This window comes from Anas platyrhynchos, chromosome 13, assembly GCF_047663525.1.
Source record: "Anas platyrhynchos isolate ZD024472 breed Pekin duck chromosome 13, IASCAAS_PekinDuck_T2T, whole genome shotgun sequence".
Taxonomy (NCBI): Eukaryota; Metazoa; Chordata; class Aves; order Anseriformes; family Anatidae; genus Anas; species Anas platyrhynchos.
Window position 1 is genome coordinate 8,769,957 of NC_092599.1, and position 24,950 is coordinate 8,794,906.

The following is a 24,950-nucleotide window of genomic DNA, read 5'->3' on the forward strand; positions in this document are numbered from 1 at the left end:
AAGCAAATATCCATTACAATATTGTCTGTCCTCATCTGGATTCAGAAAAATTGTCAGAATCTGCCCCTACTTCTTTATTTCCAGAAATTATCTGTTTTTTCCTTTTATCAGAATTATAAATTTGATTCCTACGAGAAGCTTGGTGAACATAAACATGTCTCTCTGTTTATGGAAATAAAACATCTTTCGCATGTGTTAATCATTTTTTATTTCAAATGTTTCATGAGGTTCTTGAGGCTTCTTAAATCATGTCAGTGTAACCTTGGTGTGAACCTGTTAACTACAGAACATCTCCTAGTTACATTTCCTGGAATATAGAGAATATTCCTGAACACCTGCAGGCTTCAAGGTGCATAAAAATAAATATTACTGGAACACAATGGCATGGAGCTTAATTTTCTTCAAATAGTCCTTTGAAAATAGCACTCATTTTAATAAGGAAAAAATACCGAACTTGTTAATTTTCACAACCTTTGGTCAGGGAAGTTCAAGTGGTATTAAAGGTGATTTTAAGGTCTTTATTCTGCAAACACAATACTGTAAGTCAGAAAAAAAAATCCTGTCTGCAGGGAACTGAAATGAGAAGCAAGTCCCACATGCTTTCTTGTTGGATTTACACAACTGAAACTCTGCTAAGAATTCTGGACACTATTAATAATATTACAAAATTGACTTTCAAGTGAGGAGTCATAGAAATTATTAATTTTTGTGAACACAGCACTTAAAAGCGAAAAGTCTGAAGTATCTTACCATATTTCTAAAAATACATAATGTTTATAACAGGTGAGCATTCCTCGTGAATGGTAATTAGTGTGATGTATAAGTAAGTGAGCTGCTTTTAACAGCATAGTGTCGGGTTTTCACATTTAGGTACCTAAAATTAGAGGTGTAAGAGCAAGATTTTAAAAAATACATACTATGTATGTGGAAAAACACTGTAAAACTGTTGTCTCGGATCACACACCCATATCCACCTTCAAATCTGTTGCTTTTCACCCATTTTCTTTTAATCACAAAAGTAAATGTCTCTAACTTCCGAAGATGTTAATACCAACAGCTGTGTAGTTCAAAATGGTAACTTTGAGTTTGTGAAAACTTTGTTTTCCTTTAGATGTCTTCATATTAGCATATGAACCGTATTTTAATCATTTGGTTGATATCTGAAGGGCTTCAGGAAACTTCTGAACAAAGCATCGTGTGATTGACTATGTTTAGCCTCATGTTTTAGTAGAGCAGTAGTTTAGCCAAATCGGGGTGATCAGAAACAGGTTACAGGCAGGGGGTGAGACACTGTTCTTTCTGGGCAATCAGATTTGCGTTTGTACCTTGACAATCCAACCTTCAGATGTCCTTGTTTGCCCGCTGCGTCCGGTGGAGCGTTTCCGTGACCTGTGTCCCGAGGAGGTGGCTGATCTGTTTCGTATGGCACAAAGGGTTGGCAACGTGGTAGAGAAACACTTCGGTGCCACTTCACTTACCATTTCAATTCAGGTTTGTAAATCAATCAAATATAAATAAATAAATAAATAAATAAAAAGGTTTCATGATTTATTTTAGCAAGCTTCCTGCCACCTTTCGTAGGCCAATGACAAAAGGGCATTCAAATTTTAAGGGACAATAAATGCAAAGTAACAATTAAGGAAAAAATTGAAAAGCATATTAATGTTTTGCACAGTGGATGGCAATATGCCAGATTTGCCATTGAAAGAGAAATTCTCATTGCTAAGAGAAAAAAGAGAAAAGTTTGGATAATTACTAACTGCCATACTTTTGGCTATGCCTGGGAACACTCTCAAACGCAATTCTTACTCATGAGTGTTTCAACAAGTACAATGAGTGTTTCCCAAGGAGGTGTTTGCAGGATTGAACTTCCAGAGGAGGCAGTCACATCTCTGTCTTCAACGGGTAACCCATAGCTTGGAATGGAAAAGAGTAATTCCTTCTCTCTTACTCACGCACATCTATATGCAGGCAGAGAGATATGGCCATGTAAATATGTTATCAGTTATTTTCAGTTATTTGTACTGGGTTTCTGTGCCAAAAAAGAGCTTTTTTTTTTTAAAAAAAAAAAAAAAAAAAAAAAAAAAGCAAATCAGGAGACTAAGCCTATTTCCTTAGAATAAGACTTTAAGAAAGCATGCTTTGATTAAATTCTCACTTACTTGTCTGATTTTATATTCACAAGGATCAGAAACCTATTGCTAGCTATTCAAAAATACAATCTGAAAGCATGAAAATTAACAACTGTGGGTTTTGTGGTCAAAGATACCGCTTCTCACTCTGCCACGGCCTGATGTGGAAAGGCACCTAGTCTAAAAACTGTGTTGAAGGGACCCCAGGAGAATATGCTAAATTACCATACAATGAAATTGGATGTGAATGATTAATGAGTGATATTTCTGAATCCCTGTGTGTGATCCTTGTTAGTTCCTCTAACCTGAGACTTCTCCCTTTGCTTACAGGATGGCCCTGAAGCCGGACAAACTGTGAAGGTGAGTGCTTATTATGCAGAATACAAATTAAGAGACAATTATAAGAACTAATAAAAGATCAAAGCTAGTCATCTGCAGACCATTGCTGTATTGTTATGTTATCCTTGAGATCAAAAAATCCCAAGTGTACAATAGCTGTAAATACTTTTTATTGAAATTGCACTGGATAATGTTTACAGGTTTTTTTCTAGACAAAAGTTTTCAATCATGAAAATATCTTTTCTAAGCTGCTGGCTGTATTTATGCAAGGGAAGCCATAGAAAAGAGGCATCTGTTTAAGGTTTTTGTGTTTGTTTTATGGAGAAAATATTGCCCTTCCATTCTTAATCTCTTTGTTTGTCTTTTTATTGCCTAATGAGTTGTAGATAATTATAGGAACAGTTAAACTGAACCACATTATGAAAATATACCTTTTGTCTCTGCTTGCTCTCTACATATTCATATCACATTCTTGTTACTGAAGTTCAAATGTAATGGAGCCAGTGAAGCTTAAAAACAGATTTTAAGTGTACTTCTGAAAAAAAAGGCGGGGGGTGGAAGGCAAAAGGATTTATGATTATACTCTCCACTTGAGTAATAACATAGATAACATCCAAGATGGCTCTCCAGCCATGTTTCACTGCCTCGTAATGCAAATGCAAATGCATGTGTAGTTAGATTATATGCCTGAACATTAGATAAAGGCTATTTTTTTTTTTTTACGTTTGGAATCAAAGGAAAGTCAAATATGGCTATGGGTTAGCACTTTGTAAAATCAGATTAGATGGCTCAAAGAAGCTGTTTGGGTTGATTAAGATAACTCTAACAACCAAATGATAGCATATAGAAACATTTTACTTCTTTCCAATTTGCTTGTATTGACCTTATTTTTCCTGTGCCTTTTTGTTGCCTGCTTTGAATATTTATCAGGGAGGTGAAAGGGAGAGAGAAGAAGAAATTAGAAAATCCCCAAGCTTTGGGATGCTGAGCAGTGATGAAGAAATGTAATACAATTTACTGCCATACTGCAATAAAACTGATTCCTCAGGTCATGACTTAGAGTTCATTGGGTGGGTTTCACTGGGAATGCCTGTAGTTGGGTGAAAGTTTCACAGTTTAAATACATTCCTGAATAAATTTCATCATTAAACATGGACATGTCTTAGCAAATGGATCACAGGATTTCTTTTGCTCTCTTGAACGAGTTGTTTGTTTTATTCCTTCGTAAAAAGGGGGCTTTATAGGGATGATTAAGTTAAAATGTGTGAAAATTTTCTAGTATGAATGAGCAAAACCAGATGTAAAAATCCCCATCTTGCATGACTGTGAGCAATAACAGATGCTTACATAGGCCTTAAAAAGGGAAAAAAATCTGTATCATTTTGTATTCATACCGGAGACAAAGAACATTAAGCATTAATCTATCCGGTACATTGCAAATGGTAGCCACCCTTAGTGCTTCCATCTTATACTTCTAATGAGCAATGAGATGAAAATGACCCACTCTTACAGCTGTGAACCCCTAGACTCAATAATAAAGAGTGTGTATTCATAAATTGGAGGTTAGCAGTTTGCATTTCTCTACTTTTCTGCATCATTGGGCTGCACTGTAATTTATCATCATCACTTTAGGATGTTTATCATCTGAAAATGCCAACAACTATTTTCTTCAGAGAACTTAGAGCTTTCAAAACTGGAATTGGGGAAAAAAATACTATGATCAAGATCTTCTTTAAAGTGAACAATAGGGAGGGTACATAAATAGCTGGTTCCACTTAAATTCCTTTGAATTAGAAAGTTTGTAAAACCACATGATCTACAAATAATTTATGAACTTTGCATTCAGTGTGTCATTTGTTTCTATGTGTTTTTTTGCATGTATAAAAATACACGATAATCCAGTTTTCCTCTAAGAGAACTTGTAATTAAAATTTCTGGAACAGATTTAACATTAGGAAAACATTCTAATAGTAAGAATAGCAAAGCATCACAATAAATATCCAAGGGAGTTTGTGAAGTCTCTGTTTCAATAGGGTAGGCAAGGGTATGTCAGGAGCTAATTAGGTGTAGCTGATCTAGCTCTGAATGGGGGCACACACCAGATGGCTTCAAGAGTCTTTCCTATTTTATTTTGTATAATTCTGGATACCTGTATAGATATAAGCTACTACATGTGCTACATGGGAAAAGAATTACAGGAAACAGGGGATGAGTACTGGCTGTTAAACTGATCAGTGCAAAACCTCACTACAAAATGAGAAAAGCAATCAGCTTGGTGGAAAATATAAATTGAGAAATTTTATCTGAAAAATATTAGGAAATTCTCTTTATTTTTCAACAAGGAGAAGTAGTAATCCATGTCAAAGAAAAATCTTGGACCTGAGTTTGATTACATCTCAGGTCTTTTTTTGCTGTGGAGATGCCTGAGATATGTGCAGTGCATGCACCACGTTTAAAGGAGATTAGTCTCTTAGAGCGATTTTGGATAGAAATCCACGGTAAGATATTGTTTGCTAATGTTATATGTTCATTGTGTTGGCATGAAACCTGCTGGTGTGTGCATGTTTCAGTCAGATGTACTGCAATGTCAGGATACGTCAGTGGTGCCTGTACTGAAACCATACTAGTTATCTAATTGGAAGCTGTTTATAGAATCTAACACACAGGAGTACAACATTACTGTCCTCCTTTCCTTGTTTATATTGTCGTCCTGTGAATCTAAATTATTGGAGCCTGCTGGATCGCATTTTAGGGAAGCTCCTGGTCCTTTCCAATTCTCCCATTAATGAGGTCTGTGTGTTTGTCTTTGGAAGAAACATTATACCTGATCCTCAGCCCACCAGTACTTTGGAAGTATAGATGGCTCTTTTCTTAGCCTTTAGCAGCAGGAAAGAATACATTTCCTGAGGAATTCTGAATCACATCCCAGGTCTCAGACCTTACAGTAGTACAAAGTATTCCTTCATCATCTTTTCCACAGCTGCCCACAGATTGCATACATTCCAGCCCTGTCACCTATTTGTGACAGGGAGAAATATCCCTCTCCAAAGGTGGCCACAGACTTGCACGCTTTTGTGTTTTACAGTAAGAGCTTCTTGCACCAACTCACAACAAAGAACCTGAGCTTCTCTAAGCAATGTGTGAGCAAGCATAACCATCTTCCAGCATTAAACACATTTTGAATTCTTATTTCATCCTACCTAGGGGGGAGGAAATTGTATTTAGGTTCTCTCTTAAAGAATATTTATATCTGCAATTTTGAGCTCTGTTTTTCTTAGAGAATGCAAAACCTACAGCGTCCTTGTGTCAGGAATGGAGAGTGAGTTTCACACTGGTTCTATTTGAGAATGCCTTAAATATCCAGGCAATTTCATGGATCAGGGAAATCAGCTCTGCATCTTAATGCAGAGCTCTTATTGCCATGTCAAGTGAGTGACGTTTCAAGATTTTCCCCAGTATATTTTATAGCTTTCTTTCCAACATCAAGTCAGCAAATGCTCTAGCTGCCTTGGTGGATGTATGGCATAGTGTAGAATAAACTCTCAGGTTTACCTTTTATGTGAGATTCAATCACAAGAAACTCCATGCACTCTGTACTCTGTAAAGGCTAAACAAATCAAGCTGGCAGGAGCATGATGCAACTAATTTATCTGTAGAGACAAGATAATATTGCACAGCAAGTGTCCATTGTGCAAACACATATGAACACACACTCTATTTTGCAGCAGCGTTGAAGTCTCCGGCAGCTCAACACCTCCACTGTTATCCATGACAAAGTGCCTGCTTGCCAGTTACAGGTTCACCTAAATAAATGAGAAATTGAGGCTGATGGTGGCAGTGTAGGTATATGTGCAGAAATTTATTTTGTGTGTCACATATTGCACTAATTATTTTACACTGAGAAGATTACCTTACCATTATTTTTGATGTACATGTTTTTCTTTTCCAGATGTGTTTTTAATGCTATGTTAAATGAATCCACCTGGCTTGCATTCCTTAGAAATCTTAACCTGAACTGTAGATTCTAGGGTTTATTTAAGCACACAGGAGACTGCTCTTTCATACTATTTGTCTACCTGTCCTTGGACATAGAGTACGGGGCTTCAGGTCTGAATCTTTAAGTTTAATCAGATCACATTGCAGCCTGATTGCATCAGAAGGATTAAATTCACTAACTGCAACACTTCTGATGTCTCAGCCTGCTTTCCTTGCAGACTGGCAGATGTGAGTCTTTGCTTAATGGAGTATTAGAGGCCATCTTTTACTCTCTTTTAAAAAAAAAAAAAAATAATATTAATAAGCTGGCATTTGAGAAATGCAAAAAATTTCTTACCTCTAAATGACTTAAAAGTTTCAAGTAGAAAAAATGTGGAAGAAACAAGATTTTGAAAACCAGATTGTACTGAAACATGAACAAATGGTCTTGTTTGCTTTACTATTAGGAACCATGGTTCTCTTGAAAGCTTTTGGGATGTCCAGAAATGATTTGATTAAGTATAGCAGTCTCTTCAAAGTGTGCTGAGAACCACACTAAAAATATTTGGTTGGAGTATATATAATATTGCAGATGGGTAATCAATGCAGCAAATTCAGCAGTTTTAGGGCTGGTGTGTCTGTTTTCAGCTCATAATTTTCTTTCTACTATGGTACTATACATAGACTGGGGTGATTTTTCTGGGATGTTAATAGTGTATATTTTCAAAGCTAGGAATATACTGGCCCTTACAGCCACAGGGAAGCAGCTGGGGCATCCAGATTGTTTGTGTTTTGCCAACTGCCATGTAAGGTCTTTTGTTGGCTTTTAGTTTTCTGCTCACACTAAATAATTCTTGCCCTTTCCTTCAAGGCTCTTTTCAAAATCAGCCTTGTGTTGGTCCAATAACCAGACCTATGTTTTCTATAGCAAAACTTTTTTTTTTTTCCTTTTTCTTTTTCTTTTGTCAGGTCCTCACTCCTGTTCATTGCATAGATTGTGTTGCTTTTTGTTTTGCCCCCCAAAAAGCTCTGGTCCCAGATGAGTCTTTAGACCCTCCCTTAATACATATAATAATATACAGAACTTAGAATGAAAACATTTCTTAAGATCCACTTAATTTGTACCGGTCAGTTCCTGTTCTTAAAAGATGGTAGTGGCTGACAAAAGAGGTATCTGCATCTAGTATACACCCATGTATGGTTGCAGAGGTTTCTTGAAGGCTGAAAGAGATCAAAGAAAATTGGGAATTAGGAAATAGCCCAGTGATTGATGGACATGACACCATCTTAGCTGAGAATACCAAAGGCTCCAAAGCACTGATAAATGGAAATGAAGACCTGGATAATGAAGTCTGAGCTAGAAATATCAAGCTTTGAGGTTCCCTGAAGGAATGGAGACAGAAGTTTTCAAAAAATTCTCTTTGGCAGTGAATTACTGCTAAATTCACCATTCAACCAAACATCCAGATACTTCTGAATCTGGATGATTTTTAATTTCCAGTAGCCAATTTCATTCTGTAATCCTGACCAACAATCACAGAATATCTCTGTGGACTAGTCTGTAAAGAAAACAAACAAAAAACCCCAAACCCATAAGATTTAAAAAGTGCAACTGTAAATGAGAAAAGTAAAAGACAAATTTCAGAAGACTTATGTTGAAGAATGGTAATGAGAAGGAAGATTTTACTATTCTGTACTAGCAATTCTCCTCTCCTTTCTTACCATATGGATTTCTTAGATGAATATTCTCTTTATGTAGTTTAATTCCAAAAATACCCCCTGAGCTATTCAGAGTTATTGACACTGTCTAAATTAAACTATAATAAGCAAGTAAGTGGGCTCAAATGCTTGTTTAATTTGCCTTAGTGTACACTCAGATATTAAAAGTCATGCAGCTCTCTTGGCTACATCCAGCATCTAGCTCATCACTTGCTCGGCACAACCACCTTCTGCAGGAGACCTGCAGAGCAGTTTGCTGGCCTTTTTTTTTCTTCCCCCAAGGGACAATGGGTGAGAGTTAAATCAGGAATTCATGCAGACCTGCAAGAGTACTTGCATGTGCACAAAATGAAGTATGTGTGCCCATTCAGGAAGGGCTGTGGGAGCACCGAAGTGCCTCTCCCAGTCCTCAGCAGCCACATCAGGCATCAGCAGAGCCCCATGTGCTGGGGCTGCAGGTGGCTTTCCATTTTATCCAAGTGGAAAGCAAGCACTTGTTCTGCGGAGCCCTGCTTGTGCTGGGGCACTGCTTCATGCTGCCCACAGCGACCTGGCTGATTACTGCAGGGAAGGGTTAAACTCTGCCAGGGCTCCTCATGCTTTACCCTTCTCCTTACAGCTCCAGTACAGCTCCAGGACAGCCCATGTCTGCTTTGAAAAAAATGCTTTAAATATACTTTTTTTTTTTTTTTTTGGAGTGTGTTCAGATATTTACAATTTTCGTGACAGAAGAATCTTGAACAAATCAGTCATTCAGAAGGGTTTATTTGGGAAGTTGAAGACTTTTTTTTTTCTATAAACAGTTTCGTTTCAAAAAGAGAAAGTATTTCTAGCTGGAAGGTAGAAAGGTTTTCCTCTGCAAATGTTATAACAGGGTATTTTGAAAACATTAAAACCTTTTCTTCATGGAAACAAAACCTCTTCTGCAAACTTTCTGTTTCACTGAATTGGCATTTTCTGACAAAAAAAAATACAAACAGAAGATGGGGAGGGATATTGAGAAATTCATGAATTGCTGTAGATGCTGCTCTTCATTTGCCCCACAATGACTGAGATTAGGATCAAAAATCCTATGTTTTAATTAGAAAGTGTCTTTCACTTCTTTGTTCCCATGTTGCAGCAATATGTTTTGCATTTAAATCATTCTCTGTCCCAGAGTATGTACAATCAATCAAATGCCACTCTTGAGTACAGGTCCTACAAATACCCCATTGTACTGCAAATGCAAAACCTCTTGAAATCCCAGACAATGCATGAGGTCTAAAATCATTAATAGCATAGTCAAGGATGTCTGATTAATTTTTGCGTGGTTAGTGTATGAATTTCTTTCCATGCTCCATCTCATCTATAATACTTCTCTTTGTCAAGCTCATATCTTATAAACCTCTTCATTTTACAGGGGGCATGCTTGCTTTCTTTTTTATTTCTTTTTCATATTTTTAGTTACAAAAGATTGCTTTCAAGTAGAATGTAACTCTCCAAGAAATGTGCAAAATCTATGAAAGTATTCCCATTTAATTCAGACATGTAACTTGATGCTGTTGTGTTTTGTATTAGGTGAAAATTGTTTATTAAGCAAGTGTTGCAAAGCTATATTTCAGTTTAATAGGCTTCTGAATAACTCCTTCAAAAAATTAATATAATGCATTATAGCAGAATACTGTGTCCCAGTGTTCTGGCCTCATGTGATTTTGCACTTCTCATAGATTCATAGAATGGTTTGGGTTGGAAAGAAACTTAAAGACCACCCAGTTCCAACCCTGGCCGTGGGCAGGGACACCTCCCTCTAGATGCAATTGCCCAAAGCCCCATCCAGCCTGACCTTGAACACTTCCAGGGATGGGGCATCCACAACAAATCTGAGCAGCAACTTCTCATTGTCTTTGCATTCTTACCTACCAGGTACTGCTTTTACTTCAAAGATCTGCCATTCTGAGGGGTCAGGAGTGAAATGGAATGCTTTTCTACACACCATGCATGTCTTCTATAAGCAGGCACTTACACACTTTTAAACTGTTGTATGGTTGAGGTTGTTGGGTGTTCTTGCCCAAAGGCATTTTCAGCTGACTGATCTGTGTTAAACTTCCGTGCCTTAGCTGTGTGGCTGGATGCTGTAACATCTGAATCTCTTAGGAAAGGCAAAGTCAGTGCTTTGCTCATGCTAATGACCCAATTTCATCCAGACAAAGGGAACCCATTCATTAGAGCCCTGGCAGTCTTATTAATCCAATAATAAAGAAAATATTAAGCTGGACTGTTTCCCCCTTAAAGTCACCTCCCCTTCAAAAGAGAGAACTGTCTACCTAAAACTGTCCCTGCAGCTTCCCAGAGAGCCTGCACAGATTGAAAGTTTGTTGCCAAAACTTAGAAAATATGGAAAGTATTTGTAATGCTTTTGCACCTAGTAGCAAGGGAATGGAGGTCTTTCCTAGCTCGGTGCCCCTAGAAAGGTTTTATCACATAAAAGAGTAGGTGGTTATACTCTTCTGTAACCTACTGCAAATCCAAGCACGTGAGATATAGGTACATTTGATCTAGTCCATGCATTTTAGTCTTCTAGAAGCACCCTGTTAGCCCATGCAGGGCTTTATTTGTGAGCATGAAAAGCCTCTCCTTTAAATAATTTAGAAATGGAAAACCAGGGTTAAAATAATAAAATAAAACTTGCTCAGTAAGCTCCAGACAGGATGACAGGGTGAAGAGTATGTAATATTTTTGCAGCTGAAATAAAAATAGTGTCAGGAGTTCTGGACACTTCAGTGGGTTTTTTATCATGCTCATTGCAAGCCAGACTGGACAAGACAAGAGTGTCCAGAAAAACAAAGCAAAACTCCTCTCTCAAGACTCATTTGCCCTATCCTTCCTGAAAGCTGCTTCAATGCACTCTGGCAATATATCTCAGAGTTAGGGTGAGTACTCACCCTATAAAGAGGGAATCCTTAGCTATGGCAGTCCCAGGGTAAAAGGACAGTATATCCAAGTGGAGGACCCTGAGAAACTACTTTGGTTTTCATCAAGGATAAAACATATTCAGGTTATGTCTAAATGGTCAGATGCAAACAACCAAATGGTTTCTCTCTGCTGTACTTGTTAGCGTGGTCTCAGGTTTGGGCTAATAGGCTGCCCCTGTTTCTGGACTGGGAATAACACACAAAGTCTGAACAAATTTGTTTCTGCCTGTACCTGTGTACTGTACCAGTGCTAAGTGAGGTATGTGCTTGTACTTGTCTCCTCTAAACAAATCCTGCCCAGTAGTGCTTCAGAGCATGACTGTGCAGCCAGGGGCAAGGATATCTATACCCTGTAGCAAAGGCAGAAGATTGGAAAGCCATCCTGTGTTTGCCAGATTGCTCAGGTCTTCTGAAGGAGAGAAATGGTTTCTCTTTTGGCAATCTCCTAGGTTATTACCTCTAAAAAATCAAACCATTTTCTTTTCTTTTTCTTTATACTTTCTGTGACTTACCTCCTCCACTGCTGCCTTAGAGAACATAAAATGAAGTTTCTTGCCTGACATCATGGATCCAAATTCTCTCTGTGAGAGGCTGGAAGAAAATAAACCATACCAGATGGAAAGTGCTCATGTGAATGATTGTCTTGATCTTGCTGCTAAAGCTGTCTAAAACTGAAATGGTGAATTTCTCTACTTGATTCCTTGAACGTTGAATTTCTCTGCCTGATTTCAAGTCTAGTTTTTAGTATTTAAAAAAGAGATAATGCCCAGAGGTAGCACTCTTTCTGTCTTTTCCTTTCTGCTTTTTTTTTTTTTTTTTTTAAACAAAACAAAAGAAACTGCAAATGAGCTTTATTATTATTTTTTTTTTATTGAGAAGGTGTAGAAGAGGCAATGAGGCCATTTAGACCAAGATATTTTCTTATGCAGCCTTCTAGCATGCCTCAACTCTTCTGGAGAGTTTTCATTAGGGGGTGGCATTTCTGCCCAGACTAAAGAATGGATCAGTTCAGACCATATTTAATGGATGTTTTTTTTCTGCAAATAAGTCATCTTTGAACACAACCAAAACCATTTGTTCAACTGGGACCTTTTGGTGAAGTCACAATAGGATAGATTCAGAATTATGGTATAGTAGAAATGTATCTGTAACCTGTGTTCAATTCTCTGAGTCCATATAAATAGAATAACCTTGATGTCATAGGACAGATTATTCTCTGATATAAATTATTTAGTTCACTTGTGAAAATATATGAGCTAAATCAGTGGAGCTTCTACCATTTCCATACAAACACTTTTGACCCTACTTGTACAAGTAATTCTTTGAATTCATAGAGTTTATAATTTGAACCTACAATTGTTAGTCACGTGTAAATCTAATAATTTTTTATGTAAAGTAGCATTTTAAGAGAGTAACCTACAAAGCAAGTTTTAATGTAGTGTTTTTATTTCTTCTTCAGATATCTTCTACTTCAGCTAAAGAAGTTCCCTGTTATAGTAACTATTAATTTAATAAATAAATAAATAAATAAATAAGGAAAACTCCCAGAATTTATTAGGTTCTAATGAACTCCCCCTCAGTGCACATACACTTAGTATCTTTCATTAACATTAATGAGAATTATGCATGCATCCTGGGGAGACCAGGCTCTGTTGTTTCTCTTTTATTTCTTTTCCTTGTTTTCATTATTAAATCTTATCCTGCAGTCAGTTCTATAGGGCATACATACATTCCTGCTGCTCAGTTATTTGCTCTGCTTAATATATATAGTTTGAGCACTTCCTTTTGCATAGTGAAAGTAGAAAGTTAATAAACTTTTTAAAAAAATCTAATAGAATTTGTGGGCACACATAAAAAAGGGATATGCAAATTAATGAATGAATAGATTACTATTGATTAACGGTAGGGCCTAATTAAATAATATTTTTTTCCCACACAATTACTTGTTTCATGTTATTAAATGATCGAATCCATAACTAGTTTCGAAGCTCTGACTTTGACTTAAATGAGGTGCTCAAGAGAGCAAAGCTGTGTTTAGGAGCAACAGAGGCAAGGCCTAGTCACATGGATTTATGATTTAATTTTCTGTGTAATCTAGTTTAGTGTAATAATTGAGTTTCTTAGAAAAAAAAAAAAAAAAAAACCACAAAACAACAAGCAACGTTTGATTAGCTTTTGTTGACAAAAATAAATACAAAATATGGGATAGTTTATTAATTATCTGTACCATGTTGAAAAGAGTGACTCTCTCAGAAAAGCTACTTCTGTACCTGAAGTATCCTTTTTTTTTTTCCCCATTTCCTGCACTTTCAGCTGTGCTCCACAGCAGTCAGTCATTCTCTAGGCCTCAGTCCAGGTGTAGTGCACAACAACGATCCAAAATCTGGAGGAAACAAAACTCATTTTTGTGAGATTTTTTTTTTTATTATTATAAATAACACAGCTTCATCATTCCTCATTTCTGAGGTAGACATCAATATTTCATAGAAAGCATTAAGAATAATAAACATGTGAAGGTCTTGGGAAGAAGGCGCATTGCAGAAGGAAAGTAAGCAAATAAAGCTCTTCAGTTTGACACACTTCCACATAATTGGGAGTTTTAAGAGCAGACCGTAGGAGCATGAAATGAGTCTTTCAGCTAATTCCCTCCTGCATGAAAAATGCTATGTGCCAAAACACTGCTGTCCCAGGCGAGGAAACTCCTTGGGCGCAATTCCTCAGCACAGGGCTGTGCCACAGCAGCTCCCTGATGGCATCTGTGCCTCAGGTGTTGCCGACCTGGTTGGCTGTATAATTAACAGCAGATTGCAAGACGAGCAATGTCATCTCATTCGTTAGCAGTTAGGGCTGTGTTTTGCTTGCATCTGCTGGGTTTGCCCGGCAGCAGCTTGAAGCTGGGAGGCAGATTGCTGGTTCTCTGTTGTAAGAAAGCACTGAGCCTACCTGCACGGGAGACTGCACATCTGTATGGACCTGGGCATGCCTCTAGTTGTGGGCAGCATGCTATTGCTGATCTAGCTTGCTGCAGCTAGGCTAGAGAAGGGATTTAGTACAGTTTTGCCTTGGGCAGAGTGCTGCTCTAGGGTGACTCTACTTTGTGGAGTATCTTTGTGTGATGCCCTGAAGAGTTTTGCTTGCTGTTTTGAATCCTGGCCTTTGCTTGACTGATGCCAAGCTGCTGTTTTGGTGGTGTAGGGCTCCCCTCGCTGCAGTGACTGTGTGCTGATGGGTGCTGATCACTAGCAGCACGTGCATTAATGTCACTGATAGAGAGGAGCACCTAAGCAATGCCCACTTAAGAGAAATGTAGCTTGACTTCAAGTTCTCTGAACTTACTGCAGGGTTTCAGCACGTTGTGGGTTTTGAAACAGTCATACATTAAATTTGTTGTTGTCTTTTCTTGAGAACTGGAAAGGTGTCCTTCACTTGTTCCTTCCACAAAATGTGCGGAGCAACTTTTAAAACACCTCTCCCAGTTCTTTCTATTTTCTGAGGATTATGTTGAATTTCCTTATTAATGTTTCCAAGCACTTTTTAATACGTGTATATATAAGCAGAAAAATTGTTCTGTCGTTGTGTGCCTGGTTGACTTTATAATTAGCAGCAGATTGCAATGAATGACATCCTGTTTCTTAATGTTTAGGGCTGTGTTTAGCTTATGTTGGGTTGAGTTGACCTCAGCAGGTCCAGGCTGGCAAACAGATGTCAGCTCTGTTTAGCAGAACACCTTCTGGTCACTCCAGTAAAACAGGACAAGTGTGTGTGTGTGTGTGTATGTGTATAGAAGTGAAAGACAGAGTATTTGCAGTAACTGGTGAGTAGAACATGCAAACACATTTCAATAGGCAAGCAGAGACAGGTTGCAAATCCTATTGGGAAATGATAAATTGCTGTTAAATGTTATAATTATCCTGTGACATTCAGGACTGAAACTAGGCTAAATTTTGCTGAAAACTTAAAATAAATAAATAAATAAATAATGGAGAGAGGTAATGTGATTTAATATATTAGCCATAGAGTAAGTGAAAAGAAATGAGAACACAACAGAAAATTAATATTTATATTTTACTAGTATGTAACAGGCTTTGTTAAAAAATGTCTGAAAGCGAAGAAGAGTTTGTTAGACAAATTATAATTTTAATTGCAGACGTAATTGATTATACTCAGCATGCTCATTAGGTTAAGGGAGAATATGAGTCAACTCTCAAGGTCATTACAGTAATAGATATTGTAGGCATGTAATTTGTGATAAGCTGGTTCGTGAACATCTAATTGCTCATTCATGGCAGCGTGTCTGGCACTTTTACTCCCCATACACCTCTTTGTCCAATTTATTTAACACCCCTTAATATTCCAGGGTCAAATTTACTGTGGGAGGCATCAAGCAGTGAATTTTCAACCTCCAAATTATTACACCACTTCACCCTTTTTGTGCCTCAAAGACAGAGCCTGCATTAGTAAAAATTAGTGGTCTGGCACTAAGCAGGATACATCACAAATAGAAATACTCACCCACAGAGACAAGCTAGAATTTCTCATTGAAAACAGCTGTTCCCTGCCCTCCCCAATGGCAGCCACACATTGGAAAAGGATGTTCTTTTTAAAAAATGCATCATTTAATCAGAACTTTGTCTTTATATTGTTTCTATGAAGAACACATAATCTTAGTGTTTGTTAACTCTTCTGTTATTATTTCTTTTCCAGACATTGATAGAGAGTCTTTAATATTAGCTGTCTCTTTGTCTGAAAATTAATTGAAATGTCACATATCTGTTCTTACCAACCAGACAAAATAGAAAGTACCTCTTATTATAGCATATATCAACTCTAAGTAATAACTGTACTTCCTTTTGATATAATGTCTTGTGTTTATAGGTCTCAGAATTGTCGTCCTCGTTACTGAAATGCAAATAGTTTAAATGACGTGTCCAGGGTAAGGTAACACACAGGGGTGGCACTAGGAACTGAAGCCAGGCATCCTGAGATGCAGTTTGCCTTTTTCTACCTCCTCTCTCTAGTCATTTGTTCTGAACACAGGATCAGACTGCTTTGTACTGCCATGTTGGGCAGCATTGCAGGGTGGTGGCTGAGGTGAGAGAACCAAAGGCAATTCTGTTAGTTTAAGAAGTTTGATTCAGTCTGCAGTGCAGGGGGAAGTGTAACTTTTCATTCAAATATCTTTGGCTCCATTCTAAAAAGCAAGGATTCTGGGTTTTGATTTAATTTGCTTTTTTGTTTTTGCCTTTTTTTTTTTTTTTTTTTTTTGTAAAGAGCTAGCATGACTCTCAGAGGAGCATAGCTTTCCTTTGCAATAATTTTCATTATTTGCAAAATTTGAAAGATACTATTTTAAGATGACATAACGTAGTCCATAATTATCTATTGCTTGTTGCAGAAAAGTGCAATAGAAGTGCAATAGGTACAGATGTAGATACTTAATTATATACCGAATTGATTCCAATGTGATTTAATAGCAATTCTCTCAATTCTCAGTTAATATTTTTGGAAGATTTAAAGGTCTCAAGTTCCTCTTTGGGGAAAAAAAAAAAAAAAAAAAGATTCTATCTAGCAGTCTCTGTTTCTGTATATGGGCTGTACTCCTCCAATCTTAGTCCTTGGTACTACAGCTTTGCTGTTTAAAGCATTGTCTGTCATGATATATATCTCCTTTCCAGTGTAGAAGTTACTTTGCTGATGCTGATTGATATTACCAAAAAAGTCCCCATGCTTACTAATGTATATCAATTCCTATAACCACCTTGTAGTTTGACCTGATGAAAAAAATTGTTATGCAAACACACTGCCATCTGTTGTGTAGTTATTCTTCAGTAATAGAACATAAACTGGAGATATGTCAAAGTAATTTAGTAAGTCAACAAATGTAAAATGAGACTTGGTAAATATAGTGTGTTATACAGAGTTTTATTAGTCATTGTCATCTGCAAGAATATAGCAGGTATACCAGCCTATTCAAAGTCCAACTTGTTTTGTTTCATCCTTTGAATGCTGACATCAGAGCTAGTGATGGGGAACGTGTTGTCAACTATAATAATTAATTAGTTTTAAAATAAGGATTTTAAAATGCTGCAATTGATACAAAGCCCACTGAAGACTGGGAATAACCGAGCGTGTGTGTATGTAAGTGTATGTGGAGTTACCACTCACTTCAGAAGTGGAGCTAATGGTATCCAAGTAAAATGGGTACCTCCTACAAGTAGGTGCTATTTTTCAAGTATAATATTATGGTGAGGTCTACAGAAGAATCAAAAAAAATTATTAGCTAGACTGTAAGTACAGTTCTCAAAATGGTGTTTAGACATCCTTATAATTAATGAAGAGGTTTCAAATGAAGCATTTTCAGTATCCTCTCTTTGCTAATTTCCTTTTTTTCATTAAGAAAAGATAAATTGTATCCAATTATTGAAAATTATGTAGGTCATTATCATGAATGAAACTGCAATTAAACTCAGTTTTCACAAAAAAAGAAGGGGTTATCTTGTCACAATGTAGGTGTTAGTGTGCCTTGCTTAGCTGGTACTCCTGCCTTCAGGCCAAGATTGTATTAGGGTCAAGTCCTACATCAGACTGAAGTGCTGTATTTGACTAGGAATGTGCTTAGAGACTTTCAAGTGCCCTCAAGAATCAGAGTCCAGATCACACTGGTAGCGGTCCAAGTGATTGTTCAATGTCTTGTAGCAATTCTTGTTCAAAAAATTGGCAAGGATAACCTAAGCAGAGATTACCCCTTCCCATACAGAGCAAACACAAGCAGCTGGTGGTGCTATGTAGCAGACATGGGGTGGTCTGTTCCCTGACACTGGTGGTTCTCCGTAATGCCATGGGATCCAGAGCTGACCTCTCATCTGAGGTTTTGTCCCAAAGAACGGATAATTTCACAGCAAATTGGAAAAGAGAGTGGTGACAGAGGCCGCCTCAAATCTAGTCCTTCCACAGGGAGTCGTTCTGGGCATCTCTCCATGCTCCTCGTGGCAGTGGCCCCTTGGCACAGCATGCAGAAGGGTAGTAAGGTCCTGGGCTTAAAGGAAAAAAAGGGAATCCTGTGAGAGTGGAGAGATGATTTTTCTGTTTTGAGGAGAAAAAATGAGAGAAAGGGACAGGGATGGGCAGTGACCCCCAAGAATAAGATGATCAGGATTTTCCTGCACTTGCCAAACCTTTAATTTGACGCCAAACAATTTTTTCTTTAAATAAAATAGTAACCAGATCAAAACCTCAATGTCACCATGATACTGGCTTAAAAGCAGTTGTGGGTAAACAGGTGCTGATATACCAAAGAGATGAGGAGCTGAAGTATGATCAGTGGGACCCAGCTCATGTGGTCACACATCATGCCCACCAGCACAGCTCTCAGCTCTTGTTGGAGCTGTGTTCGCCACATGGCTCTCCAGCTCCTGGAGTGTTGGCATTTCTGTGTGCTTTGCAGATCAGGTGAATTTTATTGAGCGAATTAAGGAGGACTATGGGGACAACATTATTTAGCTGCTTACATTACTCAGAATGCTGTACCTGAGGAAATGTGAAGAAACACAATTTATTTTATTTTCTAGCCAAATTTAATAAACTAATCTAGCCCTCTAACTTATGTTAAACTAAATTACAGTTTTCATATTAGTTTCACCTTAGATTTCACTCCAATTATTATAGGCTTGGCTGCAATCACTGACAATTACAGTTTCCCATCCTTTTCCAGAAATATGTAACGTGAAGTGTTTCGCACTTTACACTTTTTTCTATTTATTGTTCACATCCAGTTGGATGTACTAATAAGCATTAACATGCAAATAATTATAATCAAGATTTGATATCCGTAGAGAACAAATGCTAATACAGTTAATACATCAAATATGAAAGAGGCTTTTAATTCAAAAAAGAAAAAAAAAAAAAAAGATTAAAAATATTAGCTTTTTATATGAAAAGCATTTGCAATGATTATAAATTCTATTGAGCTTGCAGAAATCTGAGCTTTGCGCTTTCAATATCTCTCATTAATGTTTAGCCTCCAGAAAGAGTTTATAATAAAGGGACTTATGCAGACAACAGATAAATAGAAGTGATACAGCCAAGAGGGCTGAAGAGCCTTGGGTATGTTTGTTGTCATCTTACCATGCTGATTTCCATCAGAGGTGCTGAATATGCTAGGAGTTGTATAGAAGATGAAGTGAAATGCAATATTCATTGATAACAGCTAAGGCTAGAATGCCAGGAAATTATTTTCTTTTGATTTTCTTCTAAGTTTCTTTTCGTTGTTATTACTTCCTATGGGATAGAAGAGGTTGCCCTGATCTTGCAAAGTCAGCTGGTTGCCCTAAACCAGGTCTCACTGGAATGGTAATTTGGAGAAGTCTAATGTGCCATAAAACGGAGGTCAGTGTGGGTGATCTAGTGTCCCCCTGCGGGTTTTAAAAACTGAGCATCTCCTGTGGATTGGAGAGAGATTTTTTCAATGTAGGCACTATGCACATCCATGGCTTCACTGCTTTGTGTACGTGTATGGGTCCTGTGTGAGACTAGGACTTGGATGTGGAAGAAGGATAGAAGCAAATTGTCTTCGGTCCTAGCAGGGCAGGCTGAGCTGAGGGGTTTGCTCTAAAGTGGTAAAGCCAAAAAATAAAATAATAATAATAAACGAGGACCTCTTCCTCTTGCAGCAGGCAGGCACTGTATGAAGTAAGTTTCTGGTAAAGTAGGTTAGGCAGCCTGAAGAGGGGTGCAGAGCTGGTGTAGGTGGGAAAGACTGGCTTGCATGTCTGCAAGATGGGTTGGATATGGCACAATCTCAGCAGGGAAGAGAGGAGATAAAGCTGTGGTCTTTGGGTGAGGTACAATACTGTTTTAAGCAAAATCCTTAGGTAAACAGGCCTGGGGTTATAGGACTTGGAAATGCTGTGTATGTCTAAGTTGAGTTGAATATTCTTCCCTAAACAAAGTCTGCTAAAAGCAGTCATCACATGGCAGATGAAAATGCACCAAAAGTAAGAGCAGTATCAGCACTTTGTTTTCACAGTGTTTGCAATGAATGCTTTGAGAGTTCTGAGGTTGAACTGGGAAAGATTTTTTTTTTCTAAATGGATTTTTTTGTATAGCTCAGTCAATAAATACAAGTAACCTCAATCTCTTACCCTCAGCACCATTATATTTTATGATTTTTTCATAAAAATTAATCACTGAAATATTTAAGTCTTAATTAATTAACCAGAAATTTACACCCAGTGCTGTGTGGGGTCTGCTAAAAAATGACTTAATAGGCTTTCAGTCCTGCCATTGTTCTGGCTTGTCAATGAATTACTTAAGTGTCATTTGTTAAACAAGTTAAGTCAATAAAGTCCTTTAGTTGTTTTTCAGAGAGTGAGCATTACTTCCAGATAATGTATATCTAATTTCTTTTCACTTTAGTCTATCCACATTGGCTAGTGCGGGTTATTATTAATTAGCCTTTCATAGCAGATTAGGCAGGAAAGATCATGATTCAGTAATAAGTAAAGGTTCACAGAGACAAAATTCTCTAATTAGGAAGTATGGCTTAGTGGTGAGCAGTGTCTTCAAATGGATTGCCATCTGTTAAATTAAAGCTGATTTCCTTCATTTGCTTATATAATATTTCTAAAGAAAGTGGCTCTTTTTATTTATGGAAATTATATATTCTCTTTCATTATTTTCTTTTAATTGATTCTGCATTCCTGTAATTATTAAGCAATGAAAACATACAGTGCAGGAGAAGAGCCACAGAAATGGACAACATGACCATGTAGTAAACACCATGTGAACCTTGGAGTATCATTCTGCTTTAACATGTTCCTTTTGATGTGTTTAGATTAAATGAATGTAAATTCAAATTCCTGTTTCCAGGGGAATAAACTGTGCCAGTTTGTGTCCTTTTTCATACCAGATATAGCAAACTGGAGTAGGCCTAGGTATGTAGCTTCTTGGCTTTTAGCATCTTAGGCTAGAAGACAAAGATCCTTGCTTTCCCATCATTTCAAAACTTACTGATTTCTTTTGTAAATGGTGAAAGTTAAGGGTTATATGAATAAGCACAGTATATTGGAAGTCAACATAGAGATGCAAATTCTTGTTCGAGAAATCAGTCTCCATGAAAAGTTCCCTCTTATCCAAGGACATCCTAAAACTCCTGGAGTTTTCTTAACACCCTTGGGGTCCATAGCTTTGAAGTGTTTTTCCTTTGCACTGGAATCTGATAAAACAAAATTTATTTAGAAAAATTCCTAGAGTTAAAACTCAACACTCTGTATTTTTCATCTTTCTCTGATTCTTCTTATAGAAGAAGCTATATGTGGTCTTGTGGTAAATGTTTGTATAGGGAAGATGCTTAACATGAAGCTTTTGATAGATGGCAGTGATAGGCGTGTAGACAGGCTTTCCATAGAAGGAAAATATTGATGGTTTTGTTGATGTTTGCAGTTATGAGCTCAGAAGTTTGTATCTAGTGTTTGGTAGCTGCTGTTTGAAGAATAACATATGTGGTTGCATTAGACAAATTATAGTTAAATCAGATTATAACTCCAAGTTCTGCACCTATTGATTGCCACATGGAGATATAAAGAAATCTCTTTTCCTCCCCTGGATAATATAGATAATTAGATGTACTGTTAAGAGACATTCAACTTCTGGCGTGGCATCTGGTTGTTGCCAATCCCACAGCAAGAGATTGGCCCTGATGGATTACTTGGCCGGCTTGGGCGGGCGGTGGTACTTCTGGTGCTGAGGGTGTCACAGGCGATGCCTCTCAGGGAGCCATTGTGAAGCAGGGTGTGCTGGATGCCTTTCAGAAATGTCAAGGAAAAATGACCTGAGTTAAATCTTATCTTCTGCTAAAAATCCCCAAACGCCTACTCTACTGCATATTCTAGGGTTTCAAGTTGGCTTTCCAGTGCAACCTAGATATGATAATTCATGCATTATGTATTGAGAAATGGATCAATTAAAAACATAGAAACAGAATTAATCAGATGTTCACTTTATGAACATATGTTCCGTGTTACATTTCCACCAGGATATCTAATGAAACTGTGTCAGAAAAAGAGCAGCTCCTTATATGTTCTCCCTTCTCTGATTTTAGTTGGGGGGTGGAAAAAAAAAGTTTCTAGTTTCTCTGTGTTTCTTTATAATATGGTAATTGATAAAGTTGTAACAGGCAATGAGGAATGTCTATAGAGGAATACTACAGAACACTCTGCAGAGCTCACAAACATTTCCTTCAGTAAAAAGCTTGAATGTATCAGAAGGAAGACTCAGAGATTTTCATTTAAAAACTCACTATACTGCCCTGAAGATTATCCCAAGAGGATAAGTGATTGCTCAGTAGAATAAGTGCTAGATTGCCATGTAAAAAATATTCCACTTTTAATAATCATACTATAGCAGTGTCTTAAAGTTGAAACAGTAAGGTTGAGCCTATGGACAGTGTGTTAATTACAATTTTGTGTGTGTATGTGTTAAGATTCGATTGGGAAAAAAAAAAAAAAAAAGCAGAGATCTGACACAGAAAAGCATAAACATACAAAACGGCAAATAAGCAGAAAAGGTCCTGTATTTCTGATTGTATTTAAAACGTCCTGTGACTACCAGTAAAAAGAATGCATAAAAATATGAATATCTTCTCTAATACTTTCTTCTCAATTCCAAACGCCTTTTGACTTTGAAATAGGTAAGTAGACCATAGAAAGAAAAGTGTGCTGTAATTTTCTTCTAATAGCCCCAAACTCTTCCTGAAAACACCGTGGAAGCAACTCAGCAATTCTAGTGCCAGATGGATGGAAAAACAAAATTGCATATTAAGCTTTCTTCATTAATTAAAAACTGAATGTGAAGGCTTAGGTTTACAAATGTCTCCAAACAGGTTTCCATCTTGGGACAGGGTGCTGTTAATGCACTAAATATTGGCCTTGGATATTGTTTTGCTTGAATGTTAACAAGGTGGTAATCACACTGATGGCATACCAGAATGAAGAAAAAACAGGACTAGGTGAAACAGCACTTCAGAGTGTGTCATGGGGAGCAGTAGGGGACTGGACAAGATAGAGCTAGGACAAAAGTCTTAGTCTAATGCTTGAGCTTGCCTAGTTGAAGTCTATTGCAGTTATGTCAATTTAATGATGCTTATGCTTAGCACCCCAAGCAAGAGATACACTGAAAGTGCTTCCACATGCTCACAGAGAAATTCAATTAGATTCCTGTCTACAGTCCATAGCCCAACACTTACTACAAGGCAAAATCTCTGTAGGATTTGCATGTGCTCATCTCTGTATAAATGATTTAGGTGAGGCATGGTGCGGGCTGCAATGCTTAACCGGTGCTCCTCATCTTTTTCCTATGGGCCCAAGTGTTCAAAGTGATAGAAGTCAGAGCTGCATCTCAGATAAAAAGGGGAAGGTGTATGATCAAGAGGAGAATTCTTACCACGAGACAGCACTTGTTCTGTTTGTTTTATATCTCTTGAAAATCACTTAGCAGCTTTTCATTTAAGGCATCTGATTTTTTCCATGCAATCACGTACCGTTACATCTGCTGAGATTTGGTTGGGTCAGGCACATGGGCAGGATTACACAGCACTGGTTTTGGTTTAACATCGTTCCCCGCACAAGGTAGGACAGAGAGATTGGTGGCAAGACAGTACTTGGACTTACCCAATTTAGTAATAAATGTTAAAATAATGTTTGATAAGTTTGGCATGAGGCTGTAGCAGTTCTGCACTAGCTGGTTTTGTCTACATGACAGATGAGTGGAAAGCAATGAGTAGCTTTGCTTACGTTGTGGCTGCTCCCAGGTGATGTCTGTGTTGCCACCCAGCAAGTTTAACGGAGAACCAACTGCAACAAATTGCTTGTAACCACACTCCTAAACTGGTAGAGAACAGCAGATTACTGTATTTTTAGAATAAATTAGGATAAAAGCCACACTGTAATATTACAAGGCAAAATCTGGGGTTAAATTCTGCTCTTCAAAGAAATGTGTGGTAATTCCCACTAAGTTATACTGTATAACAAGAGTGAGGAATGAACATCTGTCATATGTAAAAAGAAGTAATGCACAGCTATCCTCTATGCAGAAAATATATTCCATAATACAAATTCAGTGGATGAAGATTGACAATATTTCATCTTCTGCCTATTTGAGATTTCTATATGCCTAGTTCATGTAATTTTGCCTTTTTGAAAATGTTGGCAGGAATTGATTTTTGACTAAAAAGCATAAGTACATCAGTTTGCTTTATTTAAAAAGCAAAACAAAACTATTACCAGGCATTGCCTGTTGTAGCAGAAGTCTTACGATCATGCTTGCAATTAAACAAATGTCATCTTATCTTAAAATAAAATACTTTACAGCAGAACAGAATCAGGCGGGGAAGTCCAGCTGGTGATGGAGGTCTGTCTCTTGATGTTGATCTTGGGGCTTGAAGGGAAAACCAGTTTCACATGGAATAAAGAAGATGGAGCAAGTTAGTGCAGGGATGCAAAGAGGGAGGTAGGATCACCAAAATAACAAGCTAAGATTTTTTCAGGACTTCAGGGATAGGTGTAAGTGGAAGAGATGGTATTTGTCACAATGTCAGACGATAGCCCTGAGCCAACAAGACAGGCAGCAGTCATGGTCTGTTGCAGCAGGGTGCATCCTGGTGCGCTGTCTGCGAGAGCGCGGAGCTGAGCCAGCGTGCATGTGTTCTCCTTGCCAGGGAAAGGAAAGGAGCCATTGTACTGACAGAGCCGCCAAGAAGAGAAATGACAGGGAAAATGAAAGTTTTCTGAAGAATTGCTGAGAGATCAAAGAGTGGAAAGCAAAGACAAGCCTGATTTGG

The 24,950-nt window shown here is 37.6% G+C and overlaps 1 protein-coding gene across 3 annotated transcripts in view; it reads left to right on the forward strand.

Moving 5' to 3' along the window:
• Positions 1 to 24,950, forward strand: part of FHIT (fragile histidine triad diadenosine triphosphatase) — a 565,789-nt gene that overhangs the window by 425,268 nt on the left and 115,571 nt on the right. For all 3 annotated transcript variants that reach the window (XM_072044229.1, XM_072044230.1, XM_013106348.5), the window contains 2 exons: positions 1,346 to 1,491; positions 2,463 to 2,492. In XM_072044229.1, the coding sequence (XP_071900330.1) occupies positions 1,346 to 1,491; positions 2,463 to 2,492 (176 nt within the window). The remainder of the gene's footprint in view (positions 1 to 1,345; positions 1,492 to 2,462; positions 2,493 to 24,950) is intronic.